The sequence below is a fragment of the Scomber japonicus genome, chromosome 7 (genome assembly GCF_027409825.1).
Source record: "Scomber japonicus isolate fScoJap1 chromosome 7, fScoJap1.pri, whole genome shotgun sequence".
Lineage (NCBI taxonomy): Eukaryota > Metazoa > Chordata > Actinopteri > Scombriformes > Scombridae > Scomber > Scomber japonicus.
In genome coordinates, this window is record NC_070584.1 from 29,735,169 (window position 1) to 29,751,100 (window position 15,932).

The window sequence follows — 15,932 nt, forward strand, 5'->3', positions numbered from 1 at the left end:
CACATAAATGCATCCCCTCTTGTGCACACACACATATGATATTAATGATTTATTAGAGAAGGTTAAATATGAGTCTTCCTCTTTACTCGTGAGATTTTTGGGCTATGAAACCACAAAACAGTGTTCTAAAAACTGCCTGAAATGCAATGTGAATCCAAAGGAAGTAATGAGCCATAGCACTCTCTGCTAAAAAAAAACATCTTTTATTCAAAGCTATGGAAAATAAATAAACAAATAACCTATGCTTGCAGGGAAACTTTGAATGGTCAGCAACAATGCAGCTTCAAAACAGGTAAGCTTGAGGAACCTTTATGCAAAAAAGAAAAAACCCCACTATAGCTCCACTATAAACCTGTCTCTTCCTATATGAGGTAGTCGTCCTTCACAAGTCATCATAGCTGCGAGGCGGGGTCAAAAGAAAAAGGCACCCAATCCCAAGACAAGATGATGAAACCGTGACAAATCAACTCATTCTTTCACTCCAGATTCGGCAAGTTGCTGCGCCACGGGATTTCAGCTTCTCTTTGAGTTTGGGAGCCCGTGAATCTTGCGACTCAATGGTGTTCATTTCTCTAATCCAATCCCTGTATAAAACCCCTCTCTTTGAACGTCTACAGAAAAAGCTGAAAGGCAGCACATATCCCTCCCTCCGTTCGCCTGCTCCTTGCCTCTCTGATCCACGCTCAGTGTCCGACGCACGAGCACTCGGATAGAGCAGGGGATAGAGCAGATCTAATTAAGTTTGCTGATGGTGAAAGTGATGATTATTCCGCAGGAAGAAGGAGAAGGAGGAAGAGGGCAAAGCAGATAACGAGAATAACTGCAGGGGGGCAAATACACCCTTTCCTCTTTTCTCCTCCTCATGTTCATCATCATCACCATCATCACCACCACCACAACCACCAGAACCATCATTAAAGTCATTATTCAGATAATTCAAACGTTTTTTTGACAGTATTCACACTTCACAGGAAAGATAATGTCCATTTTAACAAGTAGTCTGACTCACATCTAGTAGAGTCTCTAATTTTGTTCTTTAAATTATGAAACTTTCCCGAATACCTTTTTGAAATTAAGATTTTCTTGATAAAGAGGATTTCTTTTTGTATTGTTTTATCAGACAATACATCGTGCCATTTTGCTTCTATGAACACAATGACTCAGTTATTAAAAGAAATAATAGGCTGCATATGAGGACAGCCGACTTATTAAAGTTGACAAGTCTTATTGTTTAGCCTGGTTTCCACCTGATTTCCTCCTTTCTCTGGGTCCTGCCTCCAATCTATAATAATCTCAACATCTGGTGACTTCTTTATCGGGTTTCTAAAAATGAGGCATCTGACTCCAGCATATCAACATCCTCTGACCATCGCCTCATCCAGCCTGCCTGTGCCCCCTCCTCCCCCCCCACCCCTTCGCCCTTATGAACACCTCCTACTCTCACTTCCTCCAGTTACGTCCCAGCCAACCGGGAGTGTGCTCGCTGTTGGAATAAATTAAATTGCGGTATGGTTCAGGAGGGAGAGAGAGAGAGAGAGAGAGAGAGAGAGAGAGAGAGATGCGAATGCCATTCACACATTCCGTGCGCTGGGAGTCCACAGTGAGCAGCATCAGCAGCTCTCCGTGCGCACTGAATGCGCCCCGAGTGCGTCCCTCCAATCAAAAGAAGATATGAGAAAGTGGACTTCTCACACGCTGGTAGTCATTTGCTCTCTGCGAATTCACTTAATCCAAAACATAGTGGTGTGGTAAAAAAAAAGAATTAGTCTACCTGGAAGGATTGTCCCTGTCCACTGCGACTCATTCCGTTGGATTGGACCTACTGTAGCTGCTGCGCATCGTCGGAGGCTCCCCCGCTGGAAATATGCCACTGTGAGAAAAAAAAAGAAAAGAGAAGAGCGCACAGTCAGGAGGTTGGATGTCCTATTCTGTTTAGCTCAAGTTGCTCAAGATGTTCCTAATTGTGCGTCAGTTTGCATTTGTGGCGTAATACTCAACTAAAAAGTCTTTTTCCCAATGCCACCCCGTCTATACGCCGAGCCAAACCCAACTTCACGGTCCTATCAGGGGATTTTGCGGAGACTAATTCCTACCAGTCAAGGACCACAACACTTACAGAACAAGGTAAAAAAAAAAAATCATCACATTAAATCAATGATGGGATTTTGCATGTTAAAGATCTCATAACATCCTAATTTAACTACATTATTTCAAAGATAATTTGCTTTTTAATGTCCAGCAAATCCACTGTAGATAGTTTAACCTTCAAAAATAGTGGCCCCTTGCCATGATATCTGACCCAGCAACACTGGACAAATGCAGCACTCTCAGTTAATCTTTATCCCACTCACGCCCAGACCAAAATTACAACCTTATTCTTCTCTGTGTCCACTCTGCCTCTCAACTCCTCTCCCTTCTTCCTCTCCTGTCTCCCTTCCACCAGGACTCATTCAAAGTGCAGGGAGAATGAGGAGTCACCGGGGCCGGGGGGAGCAGCATGAGTGGCCCGTGCATCTCCATTAGACTGACGGCCCTCATGTTTCTATGGAAGTGGTTAACACTAAGCCTGCTCCAGTGCTGGGTGTCAGTAGGGGCCAGGGCAGCGGAGCCTGTCGGGGCTGGCTTCAGCGGCTCATCTGGGCCCCTGGGCTGGCTCCTGTCGGACAAGGGTCCTTTTCACCACTCGCAGGAGTTTGTTGATTTCACAGAGCGCTACCAGCAAGGATTCACCACCAAGTACAAGATTTACAGGTGAGAGACAGGGGGCAGCAGGGTCCTGGCTGACACTCTACATGTCTTGTTTGCAGAGCTGAGATGATTGCCTGATTTTTTTTTTTTGTGTGTGTGTGTGAAATCTGAATCTGCAGTTACATCACATTGAAGTATTTCCAATTCTTGTTGTCTTGGTTAGAAGAAAAGAGGCTTTTTTTGCAGGATTTTTAAAAAACTATATGCAAGAGACCACATAATACTTTTCTTTAGACTATAAAAGATGCAGATTAAGTAGGTGGCAAACTGAGGGATGAGCACAGAGGAGATTACTTAGTGGAGTTTTGCATACAAATGAAAGCTTGGCGTGGATTCTGTATAGATGCAAGCTCCTTTTGGGTGTGACTGCCTGCTTCCTCTTTTTTTTTTTATGGGCAACAGAAACATATGGGTTTGAGTACAATACAAAACCCTCAGAATGGTGCATATCAGTAGAAAAAAAAGTGGCGATACCGCAGTAGGGTTTGAGCAAAGCAGCAGGACATTACAGATATCTGACTGAGCCAGTTGATGTGTGACAGTGGGTATACAGAATGGCTTCAGAAGTGTGGGGTATGAAGTATAAAGGGTGAATGCTTAGAGGCAGCAGGGGTATTGTTTGAAAGCATGGTATGGTGACATTTATGGAGACAAGAAACTGGTATTAAAAGAAAAAGTCAGTATGTCAAGGGTTAAATGCACATTGGATGCTGGATATTAGTTGTCTATTTGTCCAAAGTCTTATTTTTAGTAGTAACATTAAATGAGTGATTACGAATGTTGTATCATCAAAGCAATACTGACCATTTTATCATTTCACACATTGCACTAAAGTTGATTTTTCATCTGAACTGAATGATTTATGTACCCATCAAGCTGTAGTGTAACAGCTGTAAATCTTAACTGTATCAGGCGGCAGTCGTCCTTCATTTATTAGTAGTCTGTGTGTGTGTGTGTGTGTGTGTCTGTGTGTGTGCAAGTGTGGGTGTGTGTTTATACTGGTATTTTCCTCTTGAGTTTTATTCTCTTTAGAATAGAAACGCCTCTGAAGCATTTAAACTCTATATTGAAACTTAGACTGATAAAATTCTTTTAGGCGGTGGCTCAGTGTGTGTTTAAGGCAGTTGGCCCCACGCGGTGTTTAACTGTAGGGGAGAAAAAATTGTGTGTGTGTGTCTGTGTGTGTGTGTTTGTGTGATGCATACAGTATTTCATCTTATGCATATATTTATTGTACAAATTAGCATAGTTTGTGTTTTTTTGCCTACTTTCCTGTTGTAACTTAAAATGTTGAGGGATGTATTTGATGTGTAACCCTTTTCAAATATTCTTTTTTAAAATCTACAGTAGCCAAATAAAGCTAGTTTTCCTACTTAAAGAAAAGCTTAACAACCAACATCAACAGTGAGCCTCATTACAGCATACTGCACATCTGGTTTAGGGTTAGCATGACCACACAGAGCAGCCGTACAGTATTTGTGGCTTCTTATGTGTCAGGTAAGTGTTTTGATACCCTGTCATGAGAGCGATGCTGTCAGAGCGTCCACAGCCGTGCAGTGGAGGGACTGATGCCAGCTAAACAGAGGTTTGACTGACACTGGCATTTAGCAGCTGACAGGGGTGACAATGCCAGGCAAAGATAGAGAATGTAGCGCTGTTGGCTTCCTCACATCCATCACTTCCTCCCTCGCTGCCTCTCTGTTGGCCTCTTCTCTCCGTCTCTCAGGATGTCTCTATACTTCTCTTCTTCTCTCGAGTTTGGTTTTTTATCACCCTGCTCTGTTTGTACCCCCACCCCCCACGCTTGGCTTGCAAAATGTAACAGAAACAAACACATTTACACTGCTATCAGACCTTGTTGAACCATTTTTTTTTATTCCCCAAGCTGTAGCCCTAATCCCAAAAAGACCATTTACAGTACAGTATGACTTCTCTAGACCTCTATCAGCAAATATCCAGAAAAGCAAACTTGACATGTACCATAACCCTCCTTTTTTTCCCCCCTCGAGCTAGAGTGGCCTTTCCAGCTTCTCAGTAGAAGAAAAGTATGCTGGCTAATTAGAGGAAAAACCCAGTGAAGAGGTATCACTATGCTAAAAAACTATTCAGACTTTGTCATTTCCTTTCCTGGGCTCGAAAAAACAAGTCTTTTTTTTTTTAGGCTTTATATATCCTGCACCCGTAGCACTGTCACCCATCGCTGAGCAATTGAGGATGCCAGTTAGCTGAGAACTGAAGAGATCAGACGTGCCTTCAAACTGCGATGGCTTTATGGTTTTTTTTTGTGTTCCAAAACAGATTCATGAATTTTGAAAGGAAGAAAACAGCAGGCACAGTAATCTTTGAGTCATTTGTATCCTACAACACTATTCTTCTCCTTGCAGACACATTACGGTCATTTATGGGTCAGTAAAATTCTTGTTATTCTCGTCGCCGCTATGTGTTGTGATTCGAAATACAAAGCCGAAAGCTCAAATTAGTCTCTTATAAAAACTCAGGAACAGTCAGATTGTCCCCAGTTTGGGCAGTTTTTCCTCCATCCTTGTCTGAGTATTTGGTCCCCATGAGTAAACACAGTGACACATACTGCACAATCACACACATACACACACAGAGAGAGAGAGAGATAGAGGAACAAAGGAACAGCAGTAGAGAATTACTCTTAATTAACCACCAGGTTAAAAGAAGGTTAAACAAAAACATTAAAATCCGCCCTCTGTCTCTGCCTTTATCTCCGTGTCTATCTCACATCTTCTTTCTTTTGCGCTCCCCTCCCCTCCCCTCCGCCACCCCTCCCTCCCTCCCCCCTTCCCTCCCTCCCTTGTCGAATGATCTCAAACCAATTGCTCTCCCTCGCTCATAAATATTCTCCAGAGCTCGGTTGGCCTTTCCCGTCAGGGGGCAGGGGAGGGGGGAGGAGGGGGGAGTAGGGGGTGAGGAGGAGGACTGGAGGAATTGGAGTAAAGAGGAGGGAACATGAGAGGAACCAGAGCTTTATCCCCCCCTGCTGGTTGGTCACTGCACCGGAACAGCTTGTAGCCATTTCTAATTATAAGAAATGTTATAAAATGCATTTTTTTATGGAATATTCAGAATAGGAGTGAAATGATTTTACAGATTAATCTTTAGTCTACACTGTCTTCAAACTGAGATCAAGAAGCTTAGAGAGTTACAGTTTTCTATTGTTTTATAAAAACTGTGATTTTCAAACTATAAGTCCTTTGAGTGAAAGAGGTTTTCTTTTTTCTCAAGGTCTGATCAGATGGAGTAATTGGAATGATGAAATAATGGATTCAGTGGATTCAGAAGCAGTGGAAACCAGACACAGAGGCACTTAACAGTATTACTTCCACTGTGATTGCAGAAAAATGCACCTGTTATCAGGCAAATCACGGTTTTGTAACACCTATTTATTCATGAAGTGTTTCTCTTTTCCTGCAAATCTCATAACAGTTCTGTGGTTTTTCTTTTATATTGAAAGCAGTCAGGGTGTTTATGTTTGTCCACCATAAACACCCAGATGGTATATTTGAAAAAATAGACAATTAAAGGAATCAAAAGCATTTCTGATGTTCCTGTTCACACTGATAGCTTGAGTTTGAATTATATATATATATTTTCAACTGCTGCTGTCACGTGCATCAGAGGTGGAGGTGGAGGTGGGTGTGAAATGAACAAAAGCATGTTTCATTTAATAATTTAGAAGCTTGTGGTGTTGTGAAATCATTTCAGCGAATGTGAGAAACTCTCGCTCCACAATTTCTTGTGTGTAGTCGAGCCATATCCGCAGACAGTAGCATATTAGTCAAAATGTCAGCTCCTCCTTTCTTCTTCTTCATGGGCCATAACTTTTATATCACGCCTCATATCCTGTGTTTTCTCCACTCTTTTCTCCTGTCAGCCCCACAGGCTATTACAGTGACTTCATTTGATGTAAGGAGTCTTCTCTTGTAATTACGGAGTGATTAGTGATTCAATTATATGCAAACATGTTTGGATAGAAGATAGGGGTGCACAGGCATGATGTTACAATACCTGAGTCGCAACTATATAATCATGTAATTTAGATTTGAAAGAACTGGAGCCTATTGTGTTTTATCTTTTTTTCATGTTTATGACTGTGCTGCTGCATTGTGAATGCTTTAGATTGAAAAAGAGTGATTATAAAACATAATAGAATAAGCAAGTAAACAACTGCATGGGTATATAAAGCACTAAAGAGAAAAGAAGAGAAAAGAGACAATTACAGATAAATAATATAATTTGCATCACAAGAAAATCAAATACTATAGTAAACAGTATCACAAACAAATGAATGCACAGGAAAAATCATTTCAGCTTTTAACTTATTTTTTTATTCTTATATCAAAATATATGTACAGTTATAGTTTTAAAGTTAATAGAAAGTGAGATGACTTGATTGCACTTTTTATGGCTCTGAATACATTGAGAAGATACAGAAAGGTGAAAGTCACTGAATGGTAAAGCTAGTCTGTTATGTTTTATTAGTGATTTCATTAAGACACAAATAATATTAAACTTCATATTTACTTGCCATTTATATGCATATGCAGTAATGGTAGGTTCAACCAATCTTGCCATTGAGCATACCTTCAAACTGTATGCAGAGTGCAGAATACAATTGAAATTGCTCAACACTTCAAATGCAATGCAAAAGCGCCTTCCAAAATGGCAAATGTGAATGTCCTACACTGTAAAAGATGAGGGACAAAAAATCCATAGTTCACATTCTGCACAAAAATGCATTAAAACAATTCAGCCGAAGCTAATTTAAGGTCGTGTTCAGACTGAAAACGAAAGCCCTGTATTAAAATAGTAAAGGGGGCAGGTGGTGGTGGTGGTGGGGATGTGCTTTTAGAGCTACTGTTGAGACAATGAAATATGATCCAGTAAGTCGAGTTGGAGCATCGGAGCGTTTAAAGCCTTATCAGACACTAAAACACCACACAGTGCTTTCTAGTATTCACAGGCATGATTTTACAGTTCTGGAAAGTTATCATGGTGGCAAATACTTTTTCTTTGGTTATGACGATCGAAAGGTTAACAGTCATATAAAGCATTAACAAAGTAATACAGCAGGAGTATGTGCTTGCATGTATGTGATTAGCTGACGCAGTGGCTTGCTGCATGATGCTGAGTTACTGTACACAGTGGCCAAAGATGAATCTTGGTCAACTGTTGGCTGGTCAGCTGTGTTTTTTTGCTGAGCCATCTGTGCTGACATCATCGCTGTGTAAACACACTGCCCTCATTCAGATAAATGGGAGGGCTGCATTTTTTGGGGCATCTCAGTACTAACTTTTTTTGTGTTTTTCTGGAAACACAAAAGGAAATGTTGCACAAAACGATCATTACCGAACAAAATGGTGGATTTATGCTTTTACAGTCTGCTTAAAGGAATGACTACTGCTTTGTTAAAACTGAGACTGTCTGAACAAACGACAGCTTTTCATTTACATTTCAGGAAACTGTTCACGCTTCCTGCTGCCAAACATCTCAATTCCTTCTTTCATTCTTTTAACTTTGACAACAATCATTTGTCAGGCAGTGGAAACAACACAACATTGACATAACCTTTTTAAGTTGATATGCTAAAAACTTGTAACTTATTCCAACATCCAGCAGTAACAGAGAAACATTATCATTCATTTTTAGTTGTGTTTCTGTCCGCTTGGTGAAAGTCCAATATTCCCTCTCGTTAAGCTCTCTCTTTGCTCTCTACCAACTCCTGAGGGAAATATGTGGCTCTTTAGCTGCTGAATGCTCCACTGTGTTCACCAGCTACTTGCTAAGTATGTTCATGAGCAGGTACTACAGAGAGTTGTCTCTAAAATGGTAGGGTCATCACTACGAGCGATGCTTCTCATATTACATATTGTCATTTGATACATTCCTTTCAGAATATTGATTTTATCCACTTTAATCAAGTCATTTTTATGTCTAAGCCTAACCAAATGTTAGCTATACAGTTAACTGATCAGTTGCATGGTAAATGGTAAATGGACTGTACTTATATAGAGCCTTTCTAGTCTTTACAACCACTCAAAGCGCTTTACATTACATCTCATTCACCCATTCACACACATTCATCAGGAGGAATTTAACCATTAATTCTCATTCATACACCGTTGTCTTGCCCAAGGACACATCAACATGTGGACTGGAGGAGCCGGGAATCGAACCCCCAATCTTCCAATTGGAGGATGATTGCTCTACCTCCTGAGCCACAGCCGCCCCCTACATATTATATGCCTGTATTGTACGCCATCGTTTATTAGCAGTGAGCAGCTACAGACTGACACCTGACGGTTGAAGCAGATGTACTGCTCTGGGGAGAAACACGCTCTATATATGTACACACAAATTAACTAATACATGGGAATGAAGTATATCTTGTGTACACAAATTGATTATAACATGTGAGAAGGATTGTATAGTGTATATAAATAGCATTTCAGGCACTCAATATAGTACAAAATTGCCTCTATATATGCATTATTATCTCTCTATGGTTACTTGGGGGGCTCTATATTTTTTAAGACACTGCCAAACAAGTTCATCCTGTTGATAGGAAATGTTTACTGTAGAGGATTTGTTGGGATGATGCATTGCACCATAGTATGTTTTTATACAGTAAACTATCCACAAACCATTTATTCCCAAGATGTCATGTGTTCGTGCAATACTATGTCTCAATTTCTCTATCCAAAAAAATATATATATATTAATCCAGAATTTCTACTGGGCTGCTGTACCTTAGTTTAATTCTAATAAAATCATAAAATTGATTCATTTCATGCCCCATTTATAATTGATGTTATGTTTCCCCAAATTCACAACACATCTGTGAGAAATCCAACTGCTTCCCATCTGACTCTCATAACCAAATCAAATCTGACCTTGTGTACAGTATGAAATGCAGTTGCAAGTAGCTGCCCGTTGATCCTTACTGCGATGGTCTTGGGTGTTCATAATCAATATGTTAATATCTGGAAATGTTTGTAGTAAAGATTTCTATTTATTATTTTGCAAACACATGACAGGAAAGATCCAGGCAGAGAAAGAAGAGTAGAGTGAAATACAGTTTTTATTGAACTACAATTTTTTTTTTCTTCATGTGTGAATGCCTGAGCAGCTTGTTCAATAAGCGACAAGTCTGTCTATCGTCCTCCAGTCAGAGGTTGAACGTGTCTTCAGGACAGAAGCACAGCAGCGTCCACATCAGCCTCCTCCTGATCACCAGCAGCAATGACAGTGACGAGGACTTCATCCAGCAGAGAGCTTATGGCTTCTGACAACTGTGTGATGGGGGAGTTATCAGGGCCAGAGGTCCACGGAAGCAGCTTTTATGAAAGAGAGAGTCTGTATATTGGATTGTATTTTGTACGGATGGCTTGAGCTTAAAAAAAATCATTGGAGTAGGATCTATAGATGAATTAATCTTGATTAAGCCTTTTTTTATTCTCCTAATGGTCAAAGCTGTGTCATTTTATATCAATATACAGTTAAAGTATTATCTTATGTCAGAGATTTTGCCCCCAAATAAAAAATAACATCCCATCCACCCTTAACTGAAATAGCCCAAATTTAAAGCTAGTGTCATGAGCATGAATGTTTAAAGAGAACTGACTACAGCAGCACAGATGGGGTTCTGTTAATTCCTATAAAAGTTGTTCAGTGGCACATGAAGCCAAATCAAGTCAGCTAACTTCCAGTTGATCTTCTGGTTGAACTTGAATCAAATTAATATAATTTACATTCAATTAGCTTCTTTTTCCATGACTCTGTTATTCCACTGTTTGCCACTCTGTCAAATTGGCATCAAAGCCTGGCACTGTTTCCAGAGGCTTGGTCCTTAGTGGTCAATGGCGGGACACCTTCTCAATTGCTCAGGAAGTGACTAATGACAAAGTAAATAGAACATTAGGGCTGAATCCAAATGTCTATATCGTCTGGATTTGTGGACCGAGCCCTCACGGACATCAGTAGTCCGTACTGTACTGTAATGAGCTCACCATTGTTACGTCAGGTCTGCAAGGGCGCTGGGCCACAAGGGGATTAAATGCTCTTTGAAAGGGACTAAAGACTCCCAGTGTTTCCATGGAGATAAATTAAAATTCCTGACCTCATTTCAAAGTGTTTTTCTTGAACGGCTCCTCACGGTTTTGATACACACATCTGCTGATTTACAGTCAACAAATCTGATGAGAGCACTCAGGGAGATTTTCCTTTTACACGAGCTGCTAAACACTTCTAATATTATATTCACATTAAATCCTCACTGTGGACATTCACATCGGATATGGACAAAATCCAACCTTATCCCATCACTATATCAGTTAATTTATAGCAAATACTTTACATAGCCTATTATTATCAGTATTATTGTTTTTTTTTAATTATTTATAATGATAAATGGTATTTCTAACATCACTCACTTTATAGCCTATTGCAGCAGGATTATGGGTCATTTTCTGCACCCCAAGCAGTATCTCTGGAAGTCTGCAGAAAGTCCACTTGAGACCCCTTGTGGAGTTGATGAATTGTGGGTTTGGACAGCCTTCAGCAATCTCTTCCGACTTCCCGAGAATTGCCTGCAAAGATCACGAGTCTGCAAATGTGTTGAAGTCTGGACATTTGGATTCAGCCCATAAGACAGAGAGCAAGTACCACCAACGGCTCTTCACAACACCATTTTTTCTCTCCTCGTGTTTTCAACATCCTCACAAAGACATTGCATTACGTCTCAGCAACAACAAGTCCTCTACTATTTTCAAAGAAGACTGTTTTGAGGCAATGATGTGTGAATTTGCCTCTTTAAGCTCAAGAGGACCTTATTTCTAACCAACTCCAAAACACTGTTATCAACTGTTTAAGTGTTTAGCAACTAACTGAGGAATAGAAAATGGGGCCAGAAATGCGTGATGTGCTTATACACGTGTGTGATGAGCCACTGTGTGCAGCGACAGTATGTGATTACAATTTTAAAAGAGCCCATGTAGCCTCATTGACAGAAAGCAACTGTGTCATGAAGAGCAGGATTTAGCGTAGCTGGTGGGTCTTCTGTCTTCTGCTCCATTTGTTTGTGTGTATGTGTGTGTGTGTGTGTGTGTGTGTGTGTGTGTGTGTGTGTGTGTCAATGTGTTGTTGTGAGGTTTGAGTGTGCATGCACAGCGCAGCGTGTATTAACAGTATGTGCATGCCTCATTATGTACACAATGTGATTCCAGGCATTCCTTGTTTTGAGTGTGAAGAGAAGTCTCTTGTCAACTGTGTTATGACAAATTGCAGTACAAAAGGGATCAGCAGTCTTCATGTCAGCAAATGCTCCTGCAAATCATGCTATCTCTCTCTGACTTGCCCTTGCTTTCTATTATCAGAGTTGTAGTGATATTCATGGGAGCTACAAATCAATACTGCAATTGCTTTTTTAACAAAAGTCACCCTCCTACCACATTTTAGCTGGGGTTTTTTTTCTCCAAGCACTGCAGTATTTCAGTTACACAAAATCAGCCTGTGTTTAAATAACCTCAATAGGTTAAAGGAAGATAAAATGGTAAAAATGAAAGAAATACAAATGCATGTGTTACTGTTATGTTTTAAAAATGGTAGAGAAACATTAAAGATTCAAGATATCCAATTCCAATATCCAATTCTATATTTGTATAATAAGTTCATTTTAAATGTGTTAAAAGGGTTTAACCCTCCTGTCGTCCTCCCGGGTCAAATTGGCCCCGTCTGTTTTTTTGACTGTTCCTTTTTTCCTCCCTTTCTTCCTTCCTTCCTTCTGTCCTTCCTTCCCTTCCCTGCTTCCTTCCTTCCCTGCTTCCTTCCTTCCTTCTTTCCTGTCTTTCTTCCTCCCTTCCTTCCTTCCTCCCTCCCTTCCTTTCTTCCTCCCTCCTTTCTTTCCTTTGTTCTTCCTCCCTTCCTTCCTCCCTCCTTTCCTCCCTTCTTCCTCCCTTCCTTCCTTGACTGGAGGACAACAGGAGGGTTAAAAAGGTCTAGAGTGGAAATTAAATACACATAGTCCATTCAGAGACAATGAATGGTTTCATAGTTAGATTTGGTGAAAACGTCTCTAGAAGAATCTTAAAAAGAAAGGTTCCTCTCAACAATTAAATACATCTTCAGTCAACACGGCACATTTCCAACACAACTGAAGGAGAAGCTCTGCAATTAGCCCTTTGTTGAAATACTTAAAATGACATGTTTAACACATTTTTTTCTTTAAGTCTGATCGTTCTCTCTCAGAAGCAAAGGTGGAAATTTGTTGTAAAGTTGTTGTAATTTTTTAACCATGACCACAAATGTTTTCTGACCTTAAACACATCTTAATCAATGAGGTGGCATATCAGAAAGCATTTTATGGTAATAACAAACTAATATTTGAGGTGCCATATTGTTCATTAACTTTTAACATTAACGTTTAAACACAAATGAGTCTAAAATGTGTTAAGTCTATCTGCTGAGTATTATCTAGACATGACTGAGGAAAAATGTAGTCACATCCATTAAGTTATAAGTGTCTTTATGAAGTTGGAATCTACCTCAACTGCTCAGATCAACCCTATGTTGCTTTCTTTTGCACCATTTTGCATCCCCAATTCAATGCATCCCAATCCTCTCTAGCTGTTTTAAAAAGGTGCATGGCAATGGTCATAATATAAGGTGGTAATCAAGTGTTTGAAATGTGTATTTGAACAGTAGCACCAAAGGCACGGGAGAGCAAAATGAGCAGGAGGCAATATGTTGTCTTGTTTATGGGACCTCTCTGCAGGTTTAATATGATTTTCACAAATTAATGGTCTGATGTTTGTTTGATGTTGTTAGAAAAACAGTTGGTGGCAATTTTGTGAAGCGATCACAACCGGCGGCTATTAACTACATCATTACACTCTCCGTCTCTGTCTTGAGCTCACTTTCTATTCCCTGTTTGTCTCTACGGTTGGTGAGTGAGTCTCTCCGTCTTTGTCTCTTTTCTGTCTTACTCCCAACTCTCATTTGACTTTCCTGCTCTCCTCTTATTAAGACTGGATCATCAGTAGCTCAGTTAACTAAGTTGACATGCGGCACTATGAAGGTGCCTTTCAGGAAAATGCCCGCTATGCTTCTGGCATGTGTAGAACTGCCTTTGATGATGATCAACTGAAAAGCCTCTTCGTCTGTAATTCTTAATTTCTAAAAATCATTTCTCTGTTCCTAATGGCGCATGAATATTGAGAAGGATCAATGTCACATCAGATTAAAACCAAAAGGAGAAAAAAAAAAGTAAACTGCGGCAAAGAATAAATCAGTAACATTGAAAAACAGCGGAGCGGTTGCTGTTTCCTTACAAGGTCTTCCAAAGAAATGTAATTTGGTTTATCTTACTGAATGAAGCATGAAGGACTTTTCTCCCATTTTGTGCAATTCTCTTATGGGAGGTCCTTGAAATAACTTTGAGTCTGCATCAACCAACTGTTTTGCACAGCGGGTTATTTTGGTATCTGGGGTAACCCAGCTACAAAACACAACAATGTGTTCTGGCTTAGGCCTTTTTGATAATAAGTAAATATGTATCAGTGTAAGGTAAATGTGAGGATTGCTTTTTTTTTTTTTCGTTGTTTCCATAATAATGTTTGAATCCACATAGACAAACCAAACCATTATACATGAATGCAATGATTTTCTTTCACCTGATGCAATGTTTTCCTCTTTTTATTTTAGTAATGGAATCAGATTCAGGCCTCCAAGAGCTTTCAATATGTAAAACATGTACTTTTAGGTCTTTGACAAACTACTTAAAATACATGTCTACTAAATGTCTGCCAAGCTGACAAATGTTTATACTGAAGGCACCGGTTTGGTTAAACGTTTGTTTTCTTGACAGGTATCTGCTCTTGCAATATGCGTCTGTTCATGACATCTAAAGCATGATTCAACCTTTTTTATGCTTATATTTAGGTACTTGGTAAAGGTTAGAGAAAGTTCTCAGTCTTGGATAGAATACTGACAGAAGCAGAGGATGAGTTAAACAAGTTTACTTTTTTAACATGTTTACTGAAACCATCTCAAAGTGTCCTGTTGCCTAAATCTATCACACAGGAATCAGGATGCAACATGATTATAATCCAACAACTTTATTTTGAAATTAAGAGGAATTCATTTGTGACTTAATTTCTTTAGCGCACCTTCAATGTAACAGAATTCTGAAGTTTTATGAAAGACTAAGATTTCATTTTAATAAAGGCAAGGCAGTTTTATTTATATAGCGCATTTCATACACAATGGCAGCTCAATGTGCTTTAAATAAAACAGAAAAACATGCAATTTGAGAAGCATTAAAACATACAATTAACCCCCCACCCACCCCCCACTAATAATAAAAACAAAGCACAGAAAAATAGAAAGAGAGAAATAAAATGCTAGAATAGAGCATTAAATATAAGATTGCAGCATAAAATAATGATTTGCTTTTGCAATCACAGGTGAAATTTACATTTTTAGTCAAGCAAATAAAGAAAGCCATTTAAATAATTCCCCTGTTTTTCCTATTTATGACTATAGGGCTAACAATGTGCATTAATTACAATAAAATTAAAGAAAAATACCTGTACTGCAATTCACTGTGTCTTCAATGTGTAAATATTGTTCATTTGGTTCATAAGTCACAGCTTGAAACCCAGTTTTGATTTGTAGAGCAGTGATCTGGACCTAACTGTTGTAAAGTCATTATACAGTATCTGAGTAAAAACAGCCAGGAAATGACAAATTGAAGAAAAGTGTCTTTAGAGATAATCAGCTCACGGTTGGAAACAGTGTAAAAATGCAAATATTGAGAACACCTGCAAAGACAAGTCGAGTAATTTGTGCATTCCTTCTTTTTTTTTTCTTTCCCCGTGACATTCAAATGGTCTTATGATGACTTGAAATGAGAATGCATCGGAGCTCACTACATTAACATAAGCATGATTGAGACAGCGGCAACAAAACAGTGCTGTCAGGCTTATTCATGACACACTATTAACTTGCAGACATTGAATGATGTCAACCATTAATTATATTTTTAAAACAAGTATATAAATAAGTGTACTTCCTCATTTGAATTTTAAATGAAATGTCGGCATTTGTATAGGGTGTGCTAATTTTGACATCTTTTAATTTCATTGGAGACGCTGGTAATT

At 39.4% G+C, this 15,932-nt stretch overlaps 1 protein-coding gene across 1 annotated transcript in view; it reads left to right on the forward strand.

Annotated features, from left to right (window-relative positions):
• The first annotated feature begins 2,497 nt into the window (after positions 1 to 2,497).
• The window catches only part of brinp3a.1 (bone morphogenetic protein/retinoic acid inducible neural-specific 3a, tandem duplicate 1), a 51,912-nt gene continuing 38,477 nt past the window's right edge, over positions 2,498 to 15,932 (forward strand). The window contains exon 1 of the mRNA XM_053322282.1: positions 2,498 to 2,751. Coding sequence (XP_053178257.1) covers positions 2,498 to 2,751 — 254 coding nt within the window. The remainder of the gene's footprint in view (positions 2,752 to 15,932) is intronic.